Source organism: Bombina bombina, chromosome 2 (assembly GCF_027579735.1).
Source record: "Bombina bombina isolate aBomBom1 chromosome 2, aBomBom1.pri, whole genome shotgun sequence".
In the NCBI taxonomy this organism is placed as follows: Eukaryota; Metazoa; Chordata; class Amphibia; order Anura; family Bombinatoridae; genus Bombina; species Bombina bombina.
The window spans coordinates 97,063,741-97,087,512 of record NC_069500.1 but is presented as its reverse complement, the minus strand read 5'-3'; the positions used below and the strand labels follow the sequence as shown (position 1 = coordinate 97,087,512).

Sequence of the window (23,772 nt, the reverse complement as noted above, 5' to 3'; positions counted from 1 at the left end):
TTTCTTCCTTAGGAGAGAGAACTGAAATCCTCGAGAGAAAACATGAGGATCTCGCAACTGACCACGCCAACCTTCTGGCTTACTCTCAATCATTGGCAGAACAAATCTCAGACCTTGAATCCAAATTAGCGGATAACGAAGATAGATCTCGCCGCAACAATCTCAGGATCCGCGGCATTCCAGAAGATGTACCTGCATCAGACCTCCAAAAATATCTGGTCGCACTCTTCAAGGTTATCCTGAATTCTTCCACAGATCAAGATCTCTTGATGGACAGAGCTCACAGGTCCACACGCCCCCGCAACTCTGTATTCGACACCCCCAGAGACGTAATTGTACGTCTACATTATTATACCACTAAGGAAAAGATCATGCGAGCCTCCTTCACTAACAAACCCCTCAAAGAACCTTATAACAAATTACAGATTTTTCCCGACTTGTCTCCATATACACTTAACAAGAGGAGGACTTTCCAACAGTTCACCCTGGCCCTCAGACAAAACAAAATCAAATATAGATGGGGATTTCCTGTTAAGCTACATATACAGTATCAAGACTCTTCCCATACAGTCTCCTCCATAGAACAGGGTATGAAACTCCTCACTACTTGGGAACTCACTCGCCCCCCTGGCCTTCCTCCCAGGAAAAAGGGAAAAACAGATGATCTGAACCCCTCAGCCGAGGAGTGGCATTCCAGGACCTCTACGCCACCACCTCAAGCCTCAGATCTTTCCTGATGTTCTCCTCGGAATTACTCGTCACATTTATAGCCCTCTCCCTGGTACTCTGAGAGAACTTTCCTTCTAGAAACCTTTCTAGATTGCTGCTCGGGAGATGCCCCGAATGGGGGGGGGTGCACATACGGGTACACATCTTACTCTTCTTCCACTCCCCCATCCTTGACCTCCACAGTAAGACCTCTGCTATGGACATCCAACGGACAGGTAAGCCTAGAGCCCACATACGGGTACACACCTTACTCTATTTTTGGCTCAAGGCTTCTTACTCACCTATATTGTTAAGTTAGAGCTTTGTTACGACAAGCTTACAGATCACGAGTTTAATTTTGTTTTGTGGAAATGTCCTAAATGTTACTTACTCTGTTTGTTTTCACCAACATGCCCATATTACTTGAAAAGTTTTATTTAGAACTTATGTGTTAGATTAGATGCCCAGATAGTCTAATACTCTTCAATCTGGATGAGGAAGTGTACATACGGGTACACATCTTACTCTTCTCTCACTCCCTCATTCTGGATTTCCTTTGTCAGACCTTTGTCATGGACATCCTGCGAGTGGGTAAGCTTGGAGCCCACACACGGGTACACACCTTACTCAATCTCTGGCTCCTAGCTTTCTGCCTGCATCGCCAGGATGGAGGTTTGTTGTGACAGACTTATAGATCACGAATTTAATGCTGTTTTGTTGAATGTCCTCATTGTTATTTACTTAACTGGTTTTCATAGTCAAGACACTGCATTCAATCAATGTTTGTATTATAGGAAATATTGAGATTAATGTATACAGGCCTGATACAGGCTTCATTCTTTATTGTTATGTACCTCATTACACCCTCTACCTCTTAACCATAACCACTCTACACAGAGGTCCTAGTCGATATCTCTCTTAACCTTATCCTCTTCTTATAGACTTTCCTCACCAATACACTCATATCACCTAAGAAGTTTAGTTTGAGCTTATGCTCTAGATTAGATCTCAAGACCAACAAGACTACATTTACTCCTTGTTACATATTACCAATATCATCCTATAAAACTTCTCTCTCTACGTACACACCTTTTCTGGTAGCTTCATTTAACGTTAGTCCCTACATAAATGGTTACTCAGCCAGCCACCAACACTATACATACTACTATCCTCTGCTGAACCACTCCATCCACTTACCCATTCAGAACCGGGGGGCCCTTCCCCCGCCGCCTCTCTGGCCTTCCACGCCTCTTTAGTATATTATACTCACACACTATCCTATCCTCCTTTTCAGGATTACGTCTCCTCTTTTCATTTTTCCCTATCTGCCTTCCGGCCCTACTATCAGCTCTATTATATACCCTCATCCCACCCCCCCTGCTTCGAGCTGACTCCCTCACTTATCTTTACACTAATTCCCCACTGAACATACACTTAAGGCTCCGCCCCCCCATCCCGCCCCCCTTCCTCAACATTACACCCTCATTCCCCCAATTACATTTACTCAACTTACAGTTTCTAATATATCTCCGCTCTCCCTACCTATCCATACCCTTCTCCTTTCTTTTAAACAAAGCGGCTCTAGCCCGCTGCCTCCCTTCCCCCGGAAATATACCTTAGAAAGCGAAACCCAATCTAGCTTCCTCTCTTCATAACTGGTACTCATATATTCTCTTTGGACTTCATTCCCATCATTTTTTTTTTTTTTTTTTTTTTTTTTTTTTTTCTTCTTCTCTCTCCCTATACCCCCACCCCCCAATCATAGAACACAATACAGTCGCACAATGAAAGACCTACATTTTCTAACCCTTAATGCTCAGGGATTAAATTCCCCTACCAAACGCAGCCTCCTCATTAATTACTTGCGCAAAAACCATATTGACGTTGCCTTTATTCAGGAGACACACTGGACTCCCGAATGTAGTAAGCAGTACACCTCCAAACACTACCCAACACTTCTTACCGCCACATTTCCATCAAAATCTAGAGGGGTCTCCATTTACATAGGCAAAAATGTTACTTATGATCAGATACATATTGAACTAGACCCCCAAGCACACTACATCATTGCTGTCTGCAGAATAAATACTCACCTAGTGACCCTCTTTAATATATACGCGCCAAATAGCAAACAAGTTAACTTCCTCAGAACTCTACTTAAGGCTGTAGCCTCTATACAACAGGGAGACCTCATATTAGGAGGTGACTTCAACCTCATATGGGACACTTACATGGACAGACAGGGACCCCCACTCTCCAGAAATGATAGAGCCACTCATTCCCTATCCTCAGCTTTCCAATCACTAATGGCACTACATGGCTTATATGACACTTGGCGCGCCTTGCACCCACAAGATAAGGAATTCACTTTCTACTCTTTCCCTCATAAATCTCACACATGCATAGATTATTTTTTTGTACATGCTAAACTCCTAGACGAGATTCACTCTACGACCATTTCCCCCATCTCGTGGTCTGACCATGACTCACTTCATATGCACATAGGCCCACATACCCGCCCACCCCCTTCTACTTGGCGCTTACAGGACTGGACTCTTACGGACCCGCACCTTAAGACTGTCCTACAGAACATAATCACAGATTACATCTCCCTTAATGACAATAATCAGACCTCAGCCCAAAACCGGTGGGCTGCCCTGAAGGCAGTGGTGAGGGGCCATCTTATTCAATTTGAATGGGAGGCGCGCACAAAAAGCAAGGCCACTTTGTCCTCTCTCAATATCCAGCTCCGTCATCTAAGAGCAGACATTTCTCACACATACTCTCCGTCTATCAATGACAAAATCTTAGAAACAACGAAACAAATCCAAATGCTTGAACTCAAAAAAACCCAATCTATGTTAGAGAAGTACAGAAGAATTCATTACCATTTCGGTAACAAAGCTACCACACTTCTAGCCAACAAACTTAAAAATCGCACAGCTCAAGCCAGAATCATGTCTATACGAACCCCTGTAGGGACCCAGGTCACTGCCCCTCGCGAAATTGGCAATGCCTTTCAACAATACTACTCCGACCTTTACAACATTGAATCCACTTTAGATTCTCCGACCTGTCCAGTCCAGCATATTTCTCAGTTCCTTAGAGCCCTTGACCTCCCCTCATTATCACCCGAAGACTCCTCCCCTCTGGTGTCTCCGTTTACCTCACAGGATATCTCAAAAATTATACGCAATTTAAAATTAGGAAAAGCACCTGGCCCAGACGGCTTCACAGCTAGGTTCTACAAAACTTTCCTGCCTCAGATCGCTCCTCTCCTCACTAATTTCTTCCAGGAGATATTCTCAGGAACCCCTTTTGCGGCGGAATTCCTAGAAGCTGTTATAGTTACCATCTTAAAACCTGGCAAACCACCTGATCTCTGCAGCAGCTATCGGCCGATCTCACTGATCAACACAGATACAAAAATATATGCCAAGCTCCTTGCTAATAGGGCTGCCAGAGTGATCCCCTCCCTTGTAGCGAGAGACCAGGTTGGATTTATTCCGAACAGAGAGGGTGTTGACGCGACCAGGCGAATCTTAGATGTCCTTCATCTGGCAGATTGTCGAAAGGTCCCCTTCCTGGCCCTGTCGTTAGACGCAGAAAAAGCGTTTGACAGGGTCAGGTGGGAGTTTTTGTGGGAGGCCATGTCTGTATTTGGCTTCCCTCCCTCCTTCATAGGTGCTGTTCAAACCCTTTATGACCGTCCAACAGCCATTGTTCGTGGGGCAGGGTTCCAGTCCCCCAAATTCACCATCGCAAATGGTACTAGACAGGGCTGTCCCCTCTCCCCATTATTGTTTGCCCTCACCATAGAACCCCTAGCTCAATCTATTAGAACAGACCCTCAGACTACAGGATTAGACATAGGATCGCATGTCCATAAAGTTTCCCTCTATGCGGATGACATTACTCTTTTCCTCACCTCACCTGTCACTTCTCTCCCTGCAGTCTTCGCTATTCTTGAGAAGTTTGGTTCACTATGTTTCTATAAACTCAATGTAACCAAAACCGAGGCTCTCCCCTTAAACATTTCCCCACAAATTCTTTCCACGCTACAATCCACTTATCATTTTCAATGGAAATCTTCTTCGCTTAAGATCTTAGGAGTCCATCTTAGCCCTGACCCTCTGACCACCATATCCCAGAATTATACAGATAGACTTCCGGAGTTTGGGAAACTTCTTGATTCGTGGGAGTTCCGGGAGATCTCTTAGACGGGCCGCATTGCTGCAGTGAAGATGTCCTTTCTTCCTAAGCTTACTTATCTTTTTAGGTCTATCCCCTACAACATCCCGAGAGCACTTCTTAACAGATTCCAAAGTCTAATTACTTCATATGTATGGAGAGACCGCCGACCCAGGACATCAGGTCGCACACTTGAAAAGCCGACCCTACAGGGAGGCCTTGCTCTCCCGAATGTGATCTCATATTACAATGCTGCAAGACTCTCACACATCCTCCGTTGGAATGATCCGGAGCGAAATCTAGCTTGGTATTCTCTAGAAGCCTCACTACTGCCTCCGGGTATAACCCTATCGGACATAATTTGGATTCCCCCCCACCATAGACGAGGTGTTGATAGCCTACACCCTATCTTTGGACACTCCCTGCAATTTTGGGACCAGATCAGACATCATCCAGACATATCCCCTCATCCCTCCCCCGCCATGACAATCCCTGCCGCTCTCTACTGCCTCCCAGATTCCCACCATGACCTATGGCCACAGGCGCACACATTACAGGTATCTGACTTCTATGAGGAAGATACTTGGCTCTCACACCCAGCAATGTGCATTAAATCCCAACTCCCACCCAGGCTCTATTTTGAGGGTTTCCGCCTGAGTACCCGCTTACGTACATGGGGTTTCCCCAAACAAACACTGCGTCCATTAACTATTTGGGAGAGATCATGGCGGGGAGCTCATGCTCTCCGACATCTCCTCACCCTTCATTACAATATACTCATTAATCCGATCCCCCCACACAAAATCTCACAACATCAGGCCTGGGAGAGAGAAATTGGTCTCACCTTCACTATAGAAAATTGGCACGCCAGAATTAAAATTACCAAAAAGATCCTCCATTGTGCCACACTATGGGAACTGCATTATAAGATCCTGGTTCGCTGGCACCTGGTGCCAACTGTCCTACACAAGATCTATCGCTCACAACCCCCAGAGTGTTGGAGAGGATGTGGGAGGCTAGGCTATCCACTCCACATATGGTGGACATGCCCAGTAATCCAGCCATTATGGCGGAAAGTGTTTACACTTCTCCGGGCTCTCGGTCTTACCCCTCCATTCACCCCGGAAGTCACCCTCTTACACATGCAGATGCCCAATCTCACTCCCTCTGGGGAAGCTCTCACGATATATCTTCTCATGGCCACAAAACTAACCCTGGCTAGGGCTTGGAGAGAAGAGAGGTCGCCAACCCTCTCCCAAGTAATCGCTTGTACACATTACATCGGCCAAATGGAACAATACTCGTATAGAGTACTTGACAACACTAGTACTTATCATGAAATCTGGTGCCATGGCTCACAAGGTTCCCTAACTGGTCCACAGACCCTCAGACACTTTGATCAATCTCCACTCCCTTATACCTTCCGTTTCCCCCCTTTTTTTTTTTTTTTTTTCCTTCTTTCTTTCCCTTTTCTTTCTCACCCTTCTTTTCTGCCTTACATAAATTTAAGCGTCCCTGATCTTAATGAAATTAAGTACCAAAATTTCTTTAAACTACAGACTCCACATCAAAACCCACATATACAACACGTCCTTATCAGAAAAGAGACCCATTTAATGCATAGACCTACTCTTACTCTCATCTTCACTCATCATTACCTTTCTTAGCTTAAGAGTGTTTAATTTTTTAAATACGAAATGTATATTTCAATGACATGTCTATGTTCCTTCCATTTTGTATGCATATGCAACATTGTTGTTCATTAAGTTGTCTCAATAAAAAAGTTTTTAAAAAAAAAAAAAAATGGTCTGAGTTTGCAGTAAGATCATATCGCCTTATCATATCTCACTCTCTTTATATACAAAGGGTATTTAAATGTTCACATAATTGAGAATACAATAGGGATACTTTTTTACAGTACACTGTCACTTTAAATTGACATTTAAGCAATGTTTTCCTTGAGTGTTTTATTTCTTTTGCAGCAAAATCACTATCGATGCATTCATTATTTTATTACTGAACTTGCAATTTTAAAATTAATAAAATATAAAGTTGCCAATTCTTGCAAGTAGCGAAGACACTTCATAAGCATAGCACTGATTTTATTCTCCACCTCCCTCCAGTCATGGGTGCCGCCATTTTGAAATCTATTCTTCACTGCATTTCAGTGCTGATGTGTTTGTTCAAGTGCAGAAACTCTTAATTATTTGGAAACTTTTTTTTTTTTTTTTTAAACTGTACGCTCTACCTGAATCACAAAAGAATATTTTAGGGTTCATATCCCTTTAAAGAAACATAGCAGGTTTTATAGGAATATATCTCTAAGAAAAATAATGTTATGTTAGATAAAATGTCCAATGTCGCTGCAATAAAATAATTTTCTGCTAAAATAGTCAACATAAAAAAATCCCTTATGGAGAGTTCTTGAGACTATAACAAAATAATTGTATATTGTGATAATTCTGTTTCCCCTTTTGACATTTATTATAATGCAGTGAGGTCGTAAAGCAGCACAATTATACTTTATTTATGCTAAACATTGCATTAGAAGTAAATATCATACAGAAATATTTTTCCTATTATGAAAAACCTATGACAACCAGGATAGCTTCCTAATGAATAAAACATATTATTTCAGAATATTTCAATTGTACAGCAGATGTGTAAAACAGTTTGCAACTTATTTTTATTTCTTCTTACTGAAGTTACCTCTGCAAATATAATTAAGGAAATATATAACATTTAGAGACATAGGTGGGCGATAATTGGAAACATAAATACTATATTTTATGGGATCTCCACATGTTTTCCATAGTTAGAATAAAGTGCAAATAATGGTGAATGACACAACAGTATATTAATGCAATGGAATAACTGTTTTCACATACCAGGACCCACTGAATTCCTGTACTTAATCTGGCTTTACCTAAACTAAAAATCTGCTCTGATGGGAGTGTTTGCAACATATTTAAGTGCATTACAGTGAAAAAATACACTGCAATTATATCACTAGTGACCCTGCATGCAAATGCATATGTTTAACCCCTAGGCACATAGGCAAAAGGTTGCTAGAGAACTGCAGAGAACTGCTGTTCCTGAGCAGAAAACTTCAGCTTAGCCAATCAGCAGCAGTTCACCCCAGCTGTGTATCTAGAGGGTCTGTGGCAGTTTCCACTCAGGACAAGCAGTTCTTTGCATTTCTCAATAGGTAGTTAAAGGGACACTGTACCCAAAACATTTCTTTCGTGACTCAGATTGAGCATGAAATTTTAAGCAACTTTCTAATTTACTCCTATTATCAAATTTTCTTTATTCTCTTGGTATCTTTATTTGAAATGCAAGAATGTAAGTTTAGATGCCGGCCCATTTTTGGTGAACAACCTGGGTTGTCCTTGCTGATTGGTGGATAAATCCATCCACCAATAAAAAAGAGCTGTCCAGAGTACTGAAACCAAAAAATAAGCTTAGATGCCTTCTTTTTCAAATAATGATAGCAAGAGAACGAAGAAAAATTGATAAAAGGAGTAAATTAGAAAGTTGCTTAAAATTGCATGCTCTTTCTGAATTACAAAAGAAATAAATTGGGTACAGTGTCCCTTTAAGGTTATGTGTACCAAATGTTGTGCAATATATATTATAAGTTAAATAATTAATTCTAACTGATTTAGGGATAGATTACAAGTGGAGCTCTTACAAGTGGCTGGTTATTGTATGTTCATATACATATATTTATATTTTCTGCCCATCGCTGTGCGATTTACCCCCTTAGCTACGCTAGGTTCTTTGCTGTGTCTCATAGCATGAGAACGAGGTCCCCATTGGAGCCCATGGAAGCCCTCATGAGCGCAATGCTCCCGTGCAATGTGAACCTGAGGTCGCGTTCGCTTTGCACCTCATTTGTAAATGTGCGCTGGTATTACTAAATTGAGTACAAATATTGCTTTTGCAGAAGCGATATTTTGTGTTCAACTTGTAATCTAACCCTTAATAGGAAAAATTTAACTAAATTATGATTATAATTATTTTAAAGGGACAGTCTACTCCAGAATTTTTATTGTTTAAAAAGATAATCCCTTTATTACACATTCTCCAGTTCTGCATAACCAACAAAGTTATATTAATATAATTTTTGCCACTGTGATTACCTTGTATCTAAGCCTCTGCAGCCTGCTCCCTATTTTCAGTTCTTTTGACAGACGTGTCTTTTAGCCAATCAGTGCTTAGCTGACTCATAAATAACTCCACAGGAGTGACCACAATTATATCTATATAAGATACATGAACTAGCGCTGTCTAGCTGTGAAAAACTGTCAAAATAAACTGAGATAAGAGGGGACCTTTAAAGGCTTAGGAATTATCATATGAGCCTGCCTAAGTTTAGCTTTCAACAAAGAATACCAAGAGAACACAGCAAATGTGATGTTAAAAGTAAATTGGAAAGTTGTTTAAAATTGCATGCCCTATCTGAATCATGAAAGTTTAATTTTTACTAGAATGCAAATTTTACTGCCTCAATTTCAGCTGTGTATTTGGAGTTATTTATTGATATATTAATAATTTCAGCATGTGCATATGCTGCAGTGATCTCCTTTGTTAGTAAGCCACTAGAGGACCAGGAAGTCAGAGTAAGCAGAGATGTTTATTCATTGGCAACTATTTAACAATGTTTGGCAGGAAACCTTTCCATCTACATTTTAGGCGTTTAGGCAGCTCACATTTAACATTGCTTAAAGGGACACTGAACCCAAATTTTTTTCTTTCGGGATTCAGATAGAGCATGAAATTTTAAGCAACTTTCTAATTTACTCCTATTATCAAATTTTCTTCATTCTCTTGGTATCTTTATTTGCAATGCAAGAATGTAAGTTTAGATTCCGGCCCATTTTTGGTGAACAACCTGGGTTGCCCTTGCTGATTGATAGATAAATTCATCCACCAATAAAAAAGCGCTGTCCAGAGTTTTGAAGCAAAAAAAGTTTTTTAAATAAAGATAGCAGGAGAATGAAGAAAATTTGATAATAGGAGTAAATTAGAAAATTGCTTAAAATTGCATGCTCTATCTGAATCATGAAAGAAAAAAAATTGGGTTCAGTGTCCCTTTAAGTAGTTGCTTAGGAAGCCCCTCCCCCTGTTGATAGCAGGGCTTGTAAGTTATCCAAGACTAATTAGTGCAGGGGTATGAGGTGGCAAAGAAGTTAGGAAGTAGTTGTCATAAGACCAATGATCCTTAAAAGGATATTAAACACTAAATAAATAATTGCTTGAATGATGTATTCAGAGTAAATATTAGCCTAAAAATAATTAGTACATGTATTTTAAAAAGCTATATTAGTTTAAATATTGAAAAAAATTGTATAGTTAATATTCATAAAGCAGTGGGCGCCTTTTCTGCTGCGGCCAATTAGAAATGGTTACAAATAGCTTACTAGAGTGTGCAGCCAATGACTGTGAGGAATATAGCTGTGTCTGCAGTTCTATGTTTAACATGAATTGGAAAGCCCACAATATTCAGAATTAAATTATAAATAAATAATAAAAGTATATTGCAGTTACTTTACTATTTGTGATTAAACCATTTATTTAATATCTTGATGGGTTTAATGTCCCATTAAAGAGATATGAAACCCACATGTTTTTCTTTCATGATTCCAATAGAGCATGTGATTTTAATTAACTTACCACTTTACTTTTATTATCTAATTTGTTTTGATCTCTTGGTATCTTTTGTTGAAAAGGATACCTAGGTAGGCTCAGGAGCTGCTGATTGGTAGCTGCGCAAATATGCCTCATTTTATTGGCTCACCTCATGTGTACAGCTAGCTCCCAGTAGTGCATTGCTGCTTTTTGCAACAAAAGATACCAAACAAATCAAGCAAATTAGATAATACAAGTAAATTGTAAAGATGTTTAAAATTGCATTCTCTATCTGAAACATGAAAGAAAAAAAATGTACATTTCATGTCCCTTTTCATTTGTAATTGCAGACTTGAGAGTGGGTGCATTTCAACTTGAAACAGAAGGAAATTTGCAATATACCTTTATTATCAAACATCCTACTAGTAAAACTTATTACTGTTTTTTAACGGCGCTAGTGTGTTTTGTGTCTGTAAAGACTTAATTTGTGTCATACAAGTCACTGCTGACTCTGAGAAGATGTGGTGTTTGAATACTCACAGCGTATCTGCATATCCCGCTGAAAAAAATAGTAATAACTTGTAGCAGAAGCATTTTTGGAAGTATATTGCTTCTGTTTAAAATTTAAATTCACTCATGAACATTTTTCATTTTGACCATTTTATCCCTTTAACTAAGTCTCCCCTTTGCTGAAAAGGTTAATGTACACAACATATTTGTTTGTTTTTGTGTCCCTTTTATTTCTTATACATTATAAGCAGACCAGTTTTCTAAAGTGTCAGTTCAAGGACAAAATATGGAGCAAGACTGTAGTAAATACATTATATTAGAGACCATCGGTCAATGGCAAAGACAGATTATTATCTAGTGAATGGGGAAATTCCAAACCAGGGACAGTGAAAAAAGCAAACAATAGTGAGCATTCTATAGTGTGTCAGAGGGAGATTGATGGATAGTTTATTTTAAAAGACGAGTATTTATAAAATACAGTTTCATCTGATATTAAACAATGAAAAGCAAAGCAAACTATTACTGTAGCAACGAAAATAAAAATCTGGTATAACTGTTTAATCTCCCCCTATAGTTATTTCATATCCCTCTATAGTTGGCTCTCAAGTGAATCACTATTAGGAACATTTAAAAGTGATGTTTTCTTATTGGAGTAATTCTACAGCTGGCTACGTAATAATCATATAGTTGTGTCAATAAAGCTACTGCTTTCTTAATGAAATATTGTAAGCATGTTGTAGCCTTGGCTTATTATTATTATTATTATTATTATTATTATTATTATCATCATTATTATGAATTTGTATAGTGCTGCAGAATTCTGTAGTCCTGGGTGTTTTTGGATCATTTTTAAGACTACAAAAATACAAATATTGTTTTAAAATATACTGAAATTGTTTATATACACCATTATGTTAAAAGACTTGATGCTCATGTGATAACTAAGTGGTGTCAGAGAAAGGGTGTAAAACAGAGAAAGAGGTGCACTTGTTGACCTGTCATCTAGTTTTCTTTAAAACAACAGGGTAGGTATAAGATACAACGCTCAAATCTCAAATGCTGTTCCCAAAAGGTAAGTGTACCTCCTAACATCAAACCAAAATAGAAAAAGAACAAGGGGATATGGGAACGCGCTGTACAAAACAGCATATGAGAGGTAAAGAACTATATAAAGAATGTGGATTACACAAGATAAAGGCCTGACTAGGCTGAAACGCGTAGAAATTTGCTCATAACTTGTGAAATTAAGTAGTAGGTAAGGTGGTTGAGACCAACTCTAATTCACAGAGTTGTTTTTTCCTGGAAATACCATCATACCCATGATCTACTTTCTTCTGTCCAGCACTGGAATCTGAATAATATGGACACTGTTACAAACTTCACTTGCAATACAACTGCTTGACTTACATATGCGCTAGGTGCGGTGCATTGAGCCTCTTTAATATATGAATTGACTCTATATGCGTAATTCCTACCCATGACCCACATTTGTTAAAAGCAGTCTGATTCATTTTTACTTCAAAGAAACGAAGTCTGTCGTTGCTTATCATTACTCCTGCACTTTGACCTCCTGACCGGAACCGGTCCACAGCACGGGACATCCCGCAAATACGGCTGTGAATGTGTCGTTGAAATTTAACTCACAGTCATTGGATACAAGCCAGAAGATTCTTGCAAGTTTTTCCGCTGTTTTAAAAACAACGCAGAGGGAATTTTCCAAGTCATACCTGCATTCATATAAACAGCTGGATCAGACACTCTAATCACTGGCCTGATTGTGAAAGGACGGTAACATTGACTCTGTTTAAATTTTAACATTGTGTTACTTTGCAACATATTATTATTTTTATAGTTACTTACAGCACTACACACTGATGTTTTATATTTTATGTTGATTCTTATCCTATTTTAATTGTACTATTTTACTTTGTAACAGATGCCGGCATCGCTTATTGTAATACAATTATAAACAAATATAAACTTTTTTATTATACTCTTGTGTAATCCACATTCCTTATATAGTTCTTTACCTCTCATATGCTGTTTTGTACAGCGCGTTCCCATATCCCCTTGTTCTTTTATCTAGTTTTCTTTAATCTGATTCATAAAACATAATTTCACTGCTGACATTAATATGTTTATCCTGTTGACCTCTACAGTAGGCCACATGTTCCATTCAGATAAATGCTCAAACACCAACATGTAGTTTTAAAGGATGCAGTGTAATTTTATTAACCAAACCTCATTAATAATGTAATTTAACTTCAAAAAAGATGCCTCCTCTACATCAAAAGGAAAACTTTCAATAGTAATTCTCACCCTGCAAACCTGGTGACACTAACTGTCTGTGCCAGCTATTGCACTCCACTGATCTCTCATGCTGTCCCCATATTGGTGAGATAACATCATCCAGCACCAACTGGCATGATAAGCTGGTACCTTTCACATTATCTTGACTTTTGTCCTCCCAAAGTTCATGAAGATCTCTTTTATGAAAAAATGAAATCCACATCTTCTCCCTAACCTCCCATTAACCCACTACATGGACTAAATGTCCTTACCATAAGCCTTTCTCTCACTCTTAGATTCCTAATCCCCAGATCCCCTGCACCCCCAAAGCCAAAATAGGCAGCTTAATCTCTTACTTGACCAGCTATAGAACATCTCTCTCTCAGGCTTGTCATCATCAAACTCCCTATAGATATCAGCCCCCCCAAGTTAGTCACCTTCTTGGTCTCTAAACTATTTGATTAGAAGGGCTACCATTTAACTTGTCTTGTTAATGTAAAAGGATCATCATCACCTGCTTCAAAACTTCTTCCCTTCTGCTACTCCTGCATCAAACTCTCCTCAAGCCTTGTTGCTGACCAAAGCCTCCAATATTAGCCAATCCCTTATTTTTTAAACTACCCTCTCTTGTGGGCTCCACGTCAACCTGGACTTCATGTCTTTCCCAAGGTGTATCAAGCTCCAACTCATGAATTATGTCATTTATTATGCCATCCCCAGCCACCTATTCCAAAGCCTGATTTAATCTTTTACTGCCATGATCAGCTAGTGCCAGCATTATATTTCAGCAGCCCACTGGCTTTCCCATTCAAATGCCCTTCCCTAACTGCATCTATGCCTCCTGGAAGCTTATTGAGGTCCAGTCCACTGATATACACCTAACCAGCCTTGGTCTACTTGGCCTCCTGACATGTATAACTATGGTAGGAATATCATAGCTCAGTCTGGCACCCATCTTAATGTTACCACACTGGACTGATCTACAACTGCATTTTGACCCATCCCATTGATGTCTATATGGATTTATTGTAGATAGTTCAATTTGTATTGCTTTGTAAATTGCTATAGAAATAAAGATTACATTAGAGGTTGAACATTAATAAACTTAAATGTACAGTATATTATAGAGTATATAGACTAAGATGATTTAGTATAGGTATATAGCCCTAAAGTGTTGTTCTAGGAACATGTTTTCTTTTTATTATACCCAGTAAACATTTGAAAAGATTGGGTAGGATCACATGTGAACTGAACATGCACAAAAAACCCCATTAAACTCAAACTTTAATTTCTAATAAAATATTTGATTTTGCATTGTGAAAAAAATGCATTGAACTCATATTATTTGTCACGTCTACTTCTCCTGTAATTTAACTCTAAAAATTGTAGTTTTTTTCCATCACCACCAGAGGTGCACTGTTGGAATGGATTCTGTGAATTTCAGAACCTTCATGCTGCAAAGTCATTGCATGTTCTGCATCCCTAATTGGAGAATGAGATATGGTAAACAACACTCAAGAAGTTTATCAAAGGGTGTTTCTTTGCACTGCAAAACAATGCATTATTTTTTATAATTTGACAATATAAAATGTTTTAAAACATTTATTTTTTAATGCAGTTCTTTTGCAACACTGTATTATTAGCTTTAATTTAATTTTATAAACAGCTTTAACATTTCTAGATATTGCAAATATTTTCAATATATGTTTTTTTTAGTAAAATGCTCATTTAAGATTTACATTGATAAGTATTATGGGTATAAAAATATTTTTGCGTCTTCTCAAATACATTAGAAAGGATGTTAGCATATTCTAAATGTGTTCATCACAAAAGGTATTTTTATTTAAATGATGTTATTTTATTATATTTTTTTTGTCTGCTGATTTTTCAGAACACCTAATCAACATATTACTAGACTCTTATGAAGTGGTTGAACCAATAAAAGTAGATGAAAATGGAAGATTTTTGTCTTACACCTTATCTAATCAGGATGAAAGTAGCAGATGGAAACGTGACCTCAGTTCAAAGACAATGTACTATAAACTTTTTCATCAAGGCAATGACTTGTTTTTTAATTTAACTCTAAATAAGAACTTTGATTCCAATAACTACATTGTTGAAAGACGAACTGGAAATCAACGGGGGATAGAGATTACCGCTAGCTCAGGGAATTACTGTCATCTTATTGGTTCAGTAAAACAGCCGGATAATAAACAGGGATTTGCTGTTATAAGCGCCTGTAATGGACTGGTAAGTACAAATTTTACTCACCTTTTTTATTATGTCTATGGAAAAAACTGAACATCCTGGGTTAATACTGCCCTGTATTGTGCTTTGGTAACAGCTGCAAAACTGTTATAAAACTTACAGTGTTTTACAAGAGCATCTGTTTAGTTTTTCCTTAACGGAAATTAATATTCATTGTAGAAATATATTGCTAACCACCTGCAATTTAGTAAGAATCTCACACTGAATGACATTTTCCCCCCTACATTTATACAGACTTAAAGGGACAGTCTAGTCCAAAACAAACTTTCATTATTCAGATAGGACATGTAATTTTAAACAATTTTCAAATTTACATCTATCACCAATTTTGCTTTGTTCTCTTGGTATTCTTAGTTGAAAGCTAAACCTAGAAGGTTCATATGCTAATTTCTAAGCCCTTGAAGGCCACCTCTTATCTAAGGGCATTTTGACAGTTTTTCACCACTAGAGGGTGTTAGTTCATGTGTTTCCTATAGATAGCACTTGTGCTCATGCACATGGAGTTCCTAGGAGCCAGCACTGATTGGCTAAAATCTGCAAGTCTGTCAAAAGAACTGAAATAAGGGGCAGTTTGCAGAGGCTTAGATACAAGGTAATCACAGAGGTAAAAGTGTATTAATATAACTGTGTTACTTATGCAAAACTAGGGAATGGGTAATAAAGGGATTATCTATCTTTTAAAACAATAAATATTCTGGTGTAGACTGTCTCTTTAAAAATCTGCAAAAAAAGGGCAATATTGATTTACTAAAAACAAACAAAATATAACTTTTAGGGAAAAGGAATTACAGAGACATAATTTGTATTAAGACAAATATATACTAATAGTAAACAGATGTTGATAATTGTCCTAGAAGTGCTATTTTAGATGTCAAATGTGTAGTAGATTTTTTTCGGGCAAATTTCAAAGTTAGTTCATATTTCCTTCCCTGTGCACCACGCGTCAGCCATCAGCTAATCACAAAATGCATATACTGTCTGCATATATTTTATGTATATACTGTACATTTTTGCACATGCTCAGTAGGAACTAGTGCCTCAGAGAGTGTACATCTAAAAAGACAACACATTTTGATAATGGAAGTGAATTGGAAAGTTGTTTAAAATTGTGTGCTCTATCTGAATTGTGAAACTTTTAATTTTTACTTTAGTGTTTGTTAAGAAACAATTTAGTTGTTTTGCAGCCCTAGGCAGTGGCAATTCTGGAAATTAATTTTTGGGGGGCTAACAAAGAAGGACACACATAATGTATTCGTCTATTTGCGGCTTAAAGGGATATGAAACCCAAATTAAAATGTAGCTACCAATCAGCAAGCACTAGCCAGGGTTCTGAACCAAAAATTGCTGCCATAGAGTACTAAAGACACGTACACACTCCTGAGCTCTTATAAGCTTACCTAGTTTTACTCTTCAATAAAAAATACCAAGAGAATGAAGTAAATTTGATAAAAGGAGTAAATTAGAAAGTTGCTTAAAATTGCTTGCTTTAAGGGGGTGCTACATGTGCATAGCACCCCATAGAACCGCCACTGTGCCTGGGACACGCATCTTGAAAGGTCCCTTACATGTTGTTTATTTTACTTTGTTTGCTGTGTGAGAACAAATATGAACAATCTCATGTACATTTCAGCCAATCACTATGCAGCATATAAGAATGTCTGGGTTCTGCTTTCCACAGAAAGCACTGCAGTTTTCTTGAGCTAGTGGAAACGTAATATTAAGAATTAATTTACAGGAAAAGCAGGCAAAACAAATAATAAAAATGATTGCTGTTATTTATTTATGAACTATTAAACATTTTGGCCTAGATTTCAAATGGAGCACAAAATATTAGTGCTATCATGTGTTAACATTGCTCAAACTCAGTCTATTCTGCTCCTAAGTACAAAGTTATTTTTTATCACTTGAGCTATAGTGCTTACTATTATCTACATTTCGAATATTGCAGATGCGCTAAATCCCTCACATAACAGTTTTCTAAGAGGGAGTGCAGTATAATTGAGTGCGCTAATAGTGTTCCCTGTGATATCTTTTAAAAGTATAGGGAGCACTGAAAAGGTTTTGTTGAGTTAAAGGGACATAATACTCATATGCTAAATCACTTGAAACTGATGCAGTATAGCTATAAAAAGCTGACAGGAAAATATCACCTGAGCATCTCTATGTAAAAAAGGAAGATATTTTACCTCAATCTCCTCAGCTCAGCAGAGTAAGTTCTGTGTAAAAAGTTATACTCGGTTACTGCCCAGCTGCAGGTAAACAAATTTAAAAAAATGAAGAAATGAACAGCAGCCAATCAGCATCAGCAGTGCTGAGGTCATGAACTTTTACTGTGATCTCATGAGATTTCACTTAACTCTCATGAGATTTCATAGTAAGCTTCCTTTACCTGATTGGTGAAATAATATGAGAGTGCACGATGCTAGTCCCTTCAGATGTCCCAGGACAAACACACTAAAATGCTGCTTAGAAATCCTTTACAATGGGAGGTGGCTACTGAGGAACTTTTGAGGTAAAATATCTTTCTTTTTTACATAGAGATGTTCAGGTGATATTTTCTAATCAGCTTTTTACAGCTTTGCGGCATCACTTTCAAGTGTTTAAACATTTGGGTATTATGGCGCTTTAAAATGCCTTTGGAAGAATATTTAACTATCCTCTTGTAATATTATTCTTTGTGCGAGTTGCACACAAGTTAACACACCCTGTGGTATTGATTGCACTCCACTTGTATTCTAGCCCTTTATGGGGAACAAAACTTTGAGTTTATTGCCCCTTTAATAAAAGCAGTAGCCTGGTACCTCTAGGCAAAGATACATGAGCCTAATGACATAATTACTTAGCTACAACAGTAGTGGTTCTAGGTGATTTGCATATCTTCAAGCTACACTGCATCCTGCGGTGTTGCCACTGGTTCAGAGGTCTGGTCCGCTACCCACCCACAGAGCTCATTTGTCTACCTAGGGGTACCATAGATTTGGTTAATCAAATTGAGTGCTCTTTTTTTTGTCTAGTGCTCAAAACGAGCAATGATAAAGGTAAAGGAGAGTGAATATTAATTAAAATAATAATAATAACAATAATAATAATCTTAGGAACACTGTGTGTCTAGAGGAAACCAGGGACTGCCTCAACTCTGCCCAAGGCCCACTGAATTCTGCCCAACCTATTGAGTTTATGCCAATAATGGAACACAGAAAGGGGATTTGTCATGCAAGCACTATGCACTGGAAATGCATTTTTTTACAAAGAAACTAAATGAATAAATGAGAGAGAGAGCAATTCACTGTTGCTCTAGAGGAAATTAAATTCATCTGAGATCTACATTGGGAAGAGCATATTTTGCTTTGCTTAGCAAAATTTGGAAAGATTGAATATATTCTGTATGTTTAAAGGCTAGATGGTCTGTCAGCAATCACTCATTTGCTTTTGTTTTATTTTATTTATTTGGTTTTGTTTTGTTTTTGCAAATTACGATTTTATTTTCACCTTCTGGTTTTGCAACAGCATTGCTGTTTGATTTAATGGAATAAATCAAACCTAAAACAGGGCCTGATTTCTCATCACTGAGCTTTATTACAGAACTTTTTTTTTTTAAAAACATATACTGAGATTTCAGGGGAAAATGTGTAATTTAAAGGGACAGTCAAGTCCAAAAAAAACTTTCATGTTTCAAATAGGGCATGTAATTTTAAACAACTTTCCAATTTACTTTTATCACCAATTTTTCTTTGTTCTTTTGGTATTCTTACTTGAAAGCTAGACCTAGGAAGGTTCATATGATAATTTCTAAGCCCTTGAAGGCCGCCTCTAATCACATGCTTTGTATTTGCTTTTCACAGCAGGGGAGAGCTAGTTCAGGTAAACCCTATAGATAACATTGTAAGCATGCCCGTGAATTGTGGCAGACACTGCACTAATTGGCTAAAATGAAAGTCAATAGATAATAAATAAAATGTCATGTGATCAGGGGTGTGTCAGAAGATGCTTAGATACAAGTTAATCACAGAGGTAAAAAGTGTATAATTATAACTGTGTTGGTTATGCAAAACTTTTGAATGGGTAATAAAGGGATTATATATCTTTTAAAACAACAAAAATTCTGGTGTTAACTGTCCCTTTAAGTGAATCAGTCATTTATTACACCTGACACATGGTGAAGATATTATTTTCAAATTAAAGGGACATTTCAATTTAACAATTTCATGCTTTAATTCAAGCTCAGGAGTATTGTTGACAGGTGTCCGTAATTCAACTGGAGAGGCAAGTATTTTAACCGGCTGTCCTGTAAATTTTATGCAAAAGTACTAGTGTAATCGATGCAATGTGCCCTAAGGGGAGGTAAGGGGGGATCCTACACTGCAGAAAATATATAATTTTAAAAATAAAATGTAAAAAAAAAAAGCTACCTAATTAACCCCTTCACTGCTGGGCCAAATACAAGTGTGGTGCACAGCGTTATTTAACGGCCTTCTAATTACCAAAAAGTAATGCCAAAGCCATAAATGTCTGCTATTTCTGAACAAAGGTGATCCCAGAGAAGCATTTACAACCATTTGTGCCATAATTGCACAAGTTGTTTGTAAATAAAATTCAGTGAGAAACCTAAAGTTTGTGAAAAAGTTAGTAAAAAAGTTAACAATTTTTTTTATTTAATCGCATTTGGCAGTGAAATGGTGACATGCAATATACCAAAATGTGCCTAGATCAATACTTTGGGTTGTGTACTAAAAAAAATATATACATGTCAAGGGTTATTCAAGGATTCCTGACCAATATCAGTTTTAAATGTAACTTATGCAAATTTTGAAAAAAAAAATGGTTTGGAAATAGCAAAAATCTACTTGTACTTATTGCCCTATAACTTGCAAAAAAAACAAAGAGCATGTAATTATTGGGCATTTCTAAACTCAGGACAAAATGTAGAAACTTTTTAGCATGGGTGTTTTTTGGTGGTTGTAGATGTGTAACAGATTTTGTTTTTTTTTCCATTCTTTCATCGTATTTTATATTTTTTTAATAGTAAATTGTATGATATGATAAAAATAATGGCGAGAAAAACGGTATATAATATGTGTGGGTACAGTAAATAAGTAAGAGGAAACAGTGGAAGAAATATCAAGGTGAAAGGTTCCAGAATAATAAATTAGTACGCCCCAAATAAAAATTACGGATGGGGAGCTGTGGACTCTTTCCATCAGAAAAAAATTATCAGGTAAGCATAATTTATGTTTTTCTTCTTAAATGAAAAGAGTCCACAGCTTCATTCACTACTTTTGGGAAACAATACCCGAGCTATAGAGGACACTGAATGCCAAGAATGGAGGGTACAGTAGGCAGCCCATACTGAGGCGACCAGGCCTGAAACCACTACCCACAGAAAAAAAACAGCTTCGTCCAAAGCCGAGAAACTTTGAAAGGAAAGGCACTGACGACACAGACCCGCAGGTAATCCAGGGCCAAGCCAGAGACAGCAAAAAATTGACTCAACTGAGCCAACAGGCCTCTAAGAGACACCATCAACCAACAGATGGTTCCTCCTCACACACCCCTCACTAAAGAAGGGAACACCAGCTTAAACTCCCAAAGGGAGAAGGCCAGGAGAAACGAAGGAAAAGACCAAAAGGTCACATCCAGAAAAGAGAAAACCCCTCCGAGCAAGCCCAGCGCACAAAAAGGCCCAAATGGGACCTGACAAACAAGGGAAGACCACGCCTAGACCAAGGAAACCGTAGGTGTAGGACCGGGCATAGAAACAGAGAAAACGTTCTCTCAAACGTCGTGCAAAAAGCACCAAGGACAACAGAGGATGGAGTCCTCACAGAGTCCTGAACTGGGAACACAGAAGCTTGTAGCTGACCCAGATGAAAAAACCTTAAGTCCAGAACACGCTTCCATCCTCAGGATGACATAGGGAATACTTGCTGAGAGCAAAAGCCAACTCCTAGACAAAGGACACCCTCTAGGCAATCCATGTTGCAAGACCTACCCACAGTTCATCCAAAAAAGGGGGATCATAAACTCCACAAGGTCCCCCAAGAAAAGGAGAGACATCCCGAACCCGAGATGGAACAGTCCTAGACCTTTTGCTGGTAAGCTTAGGTAGCCAGCTAGCTATTATGCAAATGTGGCTAATCCCCTTTAAGGGACACAAAGCACTGCTCATTATACCAACCTCGAAAGGAAGAAAGGCTGAGGAGACCTCGCCAGGGAACAAACTACCAACATTTAGTCTGCTACAGTACAGAGTAGCCACAGAGCATGAGAATGCGAACTAGCCATCCAGCTAGAGCAAAAGAATGGCCACAGCCAATCCAACAGAGTATGGGTACAAGGATCTAGCAAAAAAGTCCACTTAGTCTTGACACAGAGCCAGTGAGACTCAAAATGGAACGTATCCAGAGAGAGAGAAACCTCCTCAGCTAGGGAACTCACAGGTCCCAACTTCTGAACCAGGAGAAGCCTTAAGAAAAGGACCACCTCTCTATAAAAGGAAATTAAGCTCTCACCCAAAAAGGGGAACAGGCTAACAGGCAGCACCATCCAAAAGCCACAAAGCTACAGGATAAAGAAGAGAACAATCCCACCTGAAAGTGATTTCCCCCAAAACTAGCCTGCTAAAACACAGTCAATGTGCAACAGCAGCATCAGTGACACTGCAAATCCATTCACCAACAGAGCAGTGAATTTGATGGATATTGACAAGCTTACTAAGGGAAACCATCTAAGGTGCAACATAAGCCCCAACATGCAACGACACTCAGAAAAACCTGGCCAACCAAGACCAGTTCAAGATTCCGAGCAAAAGGACATAGCCCAAGTTTCCAAGAAATGGGAAACCCCGAACCAACCCTGGAGCCTAAAGGTCCGGTAACAACCCACAATGGGATCCACAAGGGAAAATGCTGAAGCAAAACCAGCAACTAGAAGCCCCCGGGAGAACAGGCCCAAACTCCCAATTGTTTAGATAAACAGTACCCGCAAACTTAACAACCAGTCTGAATAACAACCCAGACTACATGGGATACTTAATGCGATATCCAGATCACCTGGATAAGGAGAAAAACTCGCAAGTCCCGACCTAATGAAGATACCACCCCTTACCAAAGTCCTACTCTCCAAGGAGCCAAGGCAGTAAAAAGTTGTGCAACAACGCTAGAGCTTCTAGACTCACCAACAGCCTCAGGACAATAAGGCAAGGGATACCTCAAAGTCAAAACCACTCGAGCAAAGGCTGGTCTCCACATCACCTCCACACAAGCGGATGAGCAAAGGGAGAAGGGGTGTGAACCATCCCCTGTTCTGGGAGGAACCCCAAACAAACCCAAGGAGACCATGCACAGTGTCCCCAACAGGGAACAAACATCTCCCAGGCCCCTAAAAGGAGGCCTAATATGAAGATCACCGAGGGAGATCCAAAAATTCTCATAAAAACAGCTAGACAGTACACAGTGCAATGGATGCAGCTGGTTACAATCTGTGACCCTGAACTACTCTTTAACTTACTAGCTGCCGAGGACCAGTCCAAGGACATTCCTAGAGCCTCAAGAAAAGAAAAGCTAAACCGCCACACGGCGGGAAGAAGGCGCTAAGCCCTCCAACTCTCCACCACATGGGAGCAGAATACTAGGATCCGGTAATACCAGACGCCATAGAATAATGCAGCATAGAATCCATTGACCCAGTCATCCAAATCGAAGACTATAAGGACTGAGACAATCCATCTTGCCTTGTAGACCCACAGTTCCTCTAGAATGCTTAGTTGAATAAAAAAGAAAAGATAACATGAGCACTCGGCACCTTGACCGGACCCGCCAATCAAAACGGCACCACGTGTATGAACAGCACAAGACAGAACCAAACCCAACAGGACCAGCCTGCATCCGGATCCCAACCCTCAGGCTATATAAATCCTCCCTCAGAGGGGAAGAAGGGAAACAGACAAACATAGGACAAACATGTCCCCAAAAACACTTCCGCCGAAGTAACAGAGAGCATCAATCCCAGTGTAGGATTCCCAAAGAAAAATAATAAACAAAATAAAGACATCCTAACCGGATAAAAAGAAAATATAAGGCAACCCGTAGGTTAACGCCCAGTAAGCAAACAGGCCTACTGCAGGACCAGCCGAACGTAGCCCTAATCCAAACAAACTGGGAAGGATCTCAAACA

General features: G+C 38.8%; 1 protein-coding gene across 1 annotated transcript in view; it reads left to right on the top strand.

The window, feature by feature from the left end:
* ADAMTS12 (ADAM metallopeptidase with thrombospondin type 1 motif 12) overlaps positions 1-23,772 on the top strand; it is a 1,263,798-nt gene that overhangs the window by 40,634 nt on the left and 1,199,392 nt on the right. Inside the window, exon 2 of the mRNA XM_053701185.1 lies at positions 15,224-15,582. Coding sequence (XP_053557160.1) covers positions 15,224-15,582 — 359 coding nt within the window. The remainder of the gene's footprint in view (positions 1-15,223; positions 15,583-23,772) is intronic.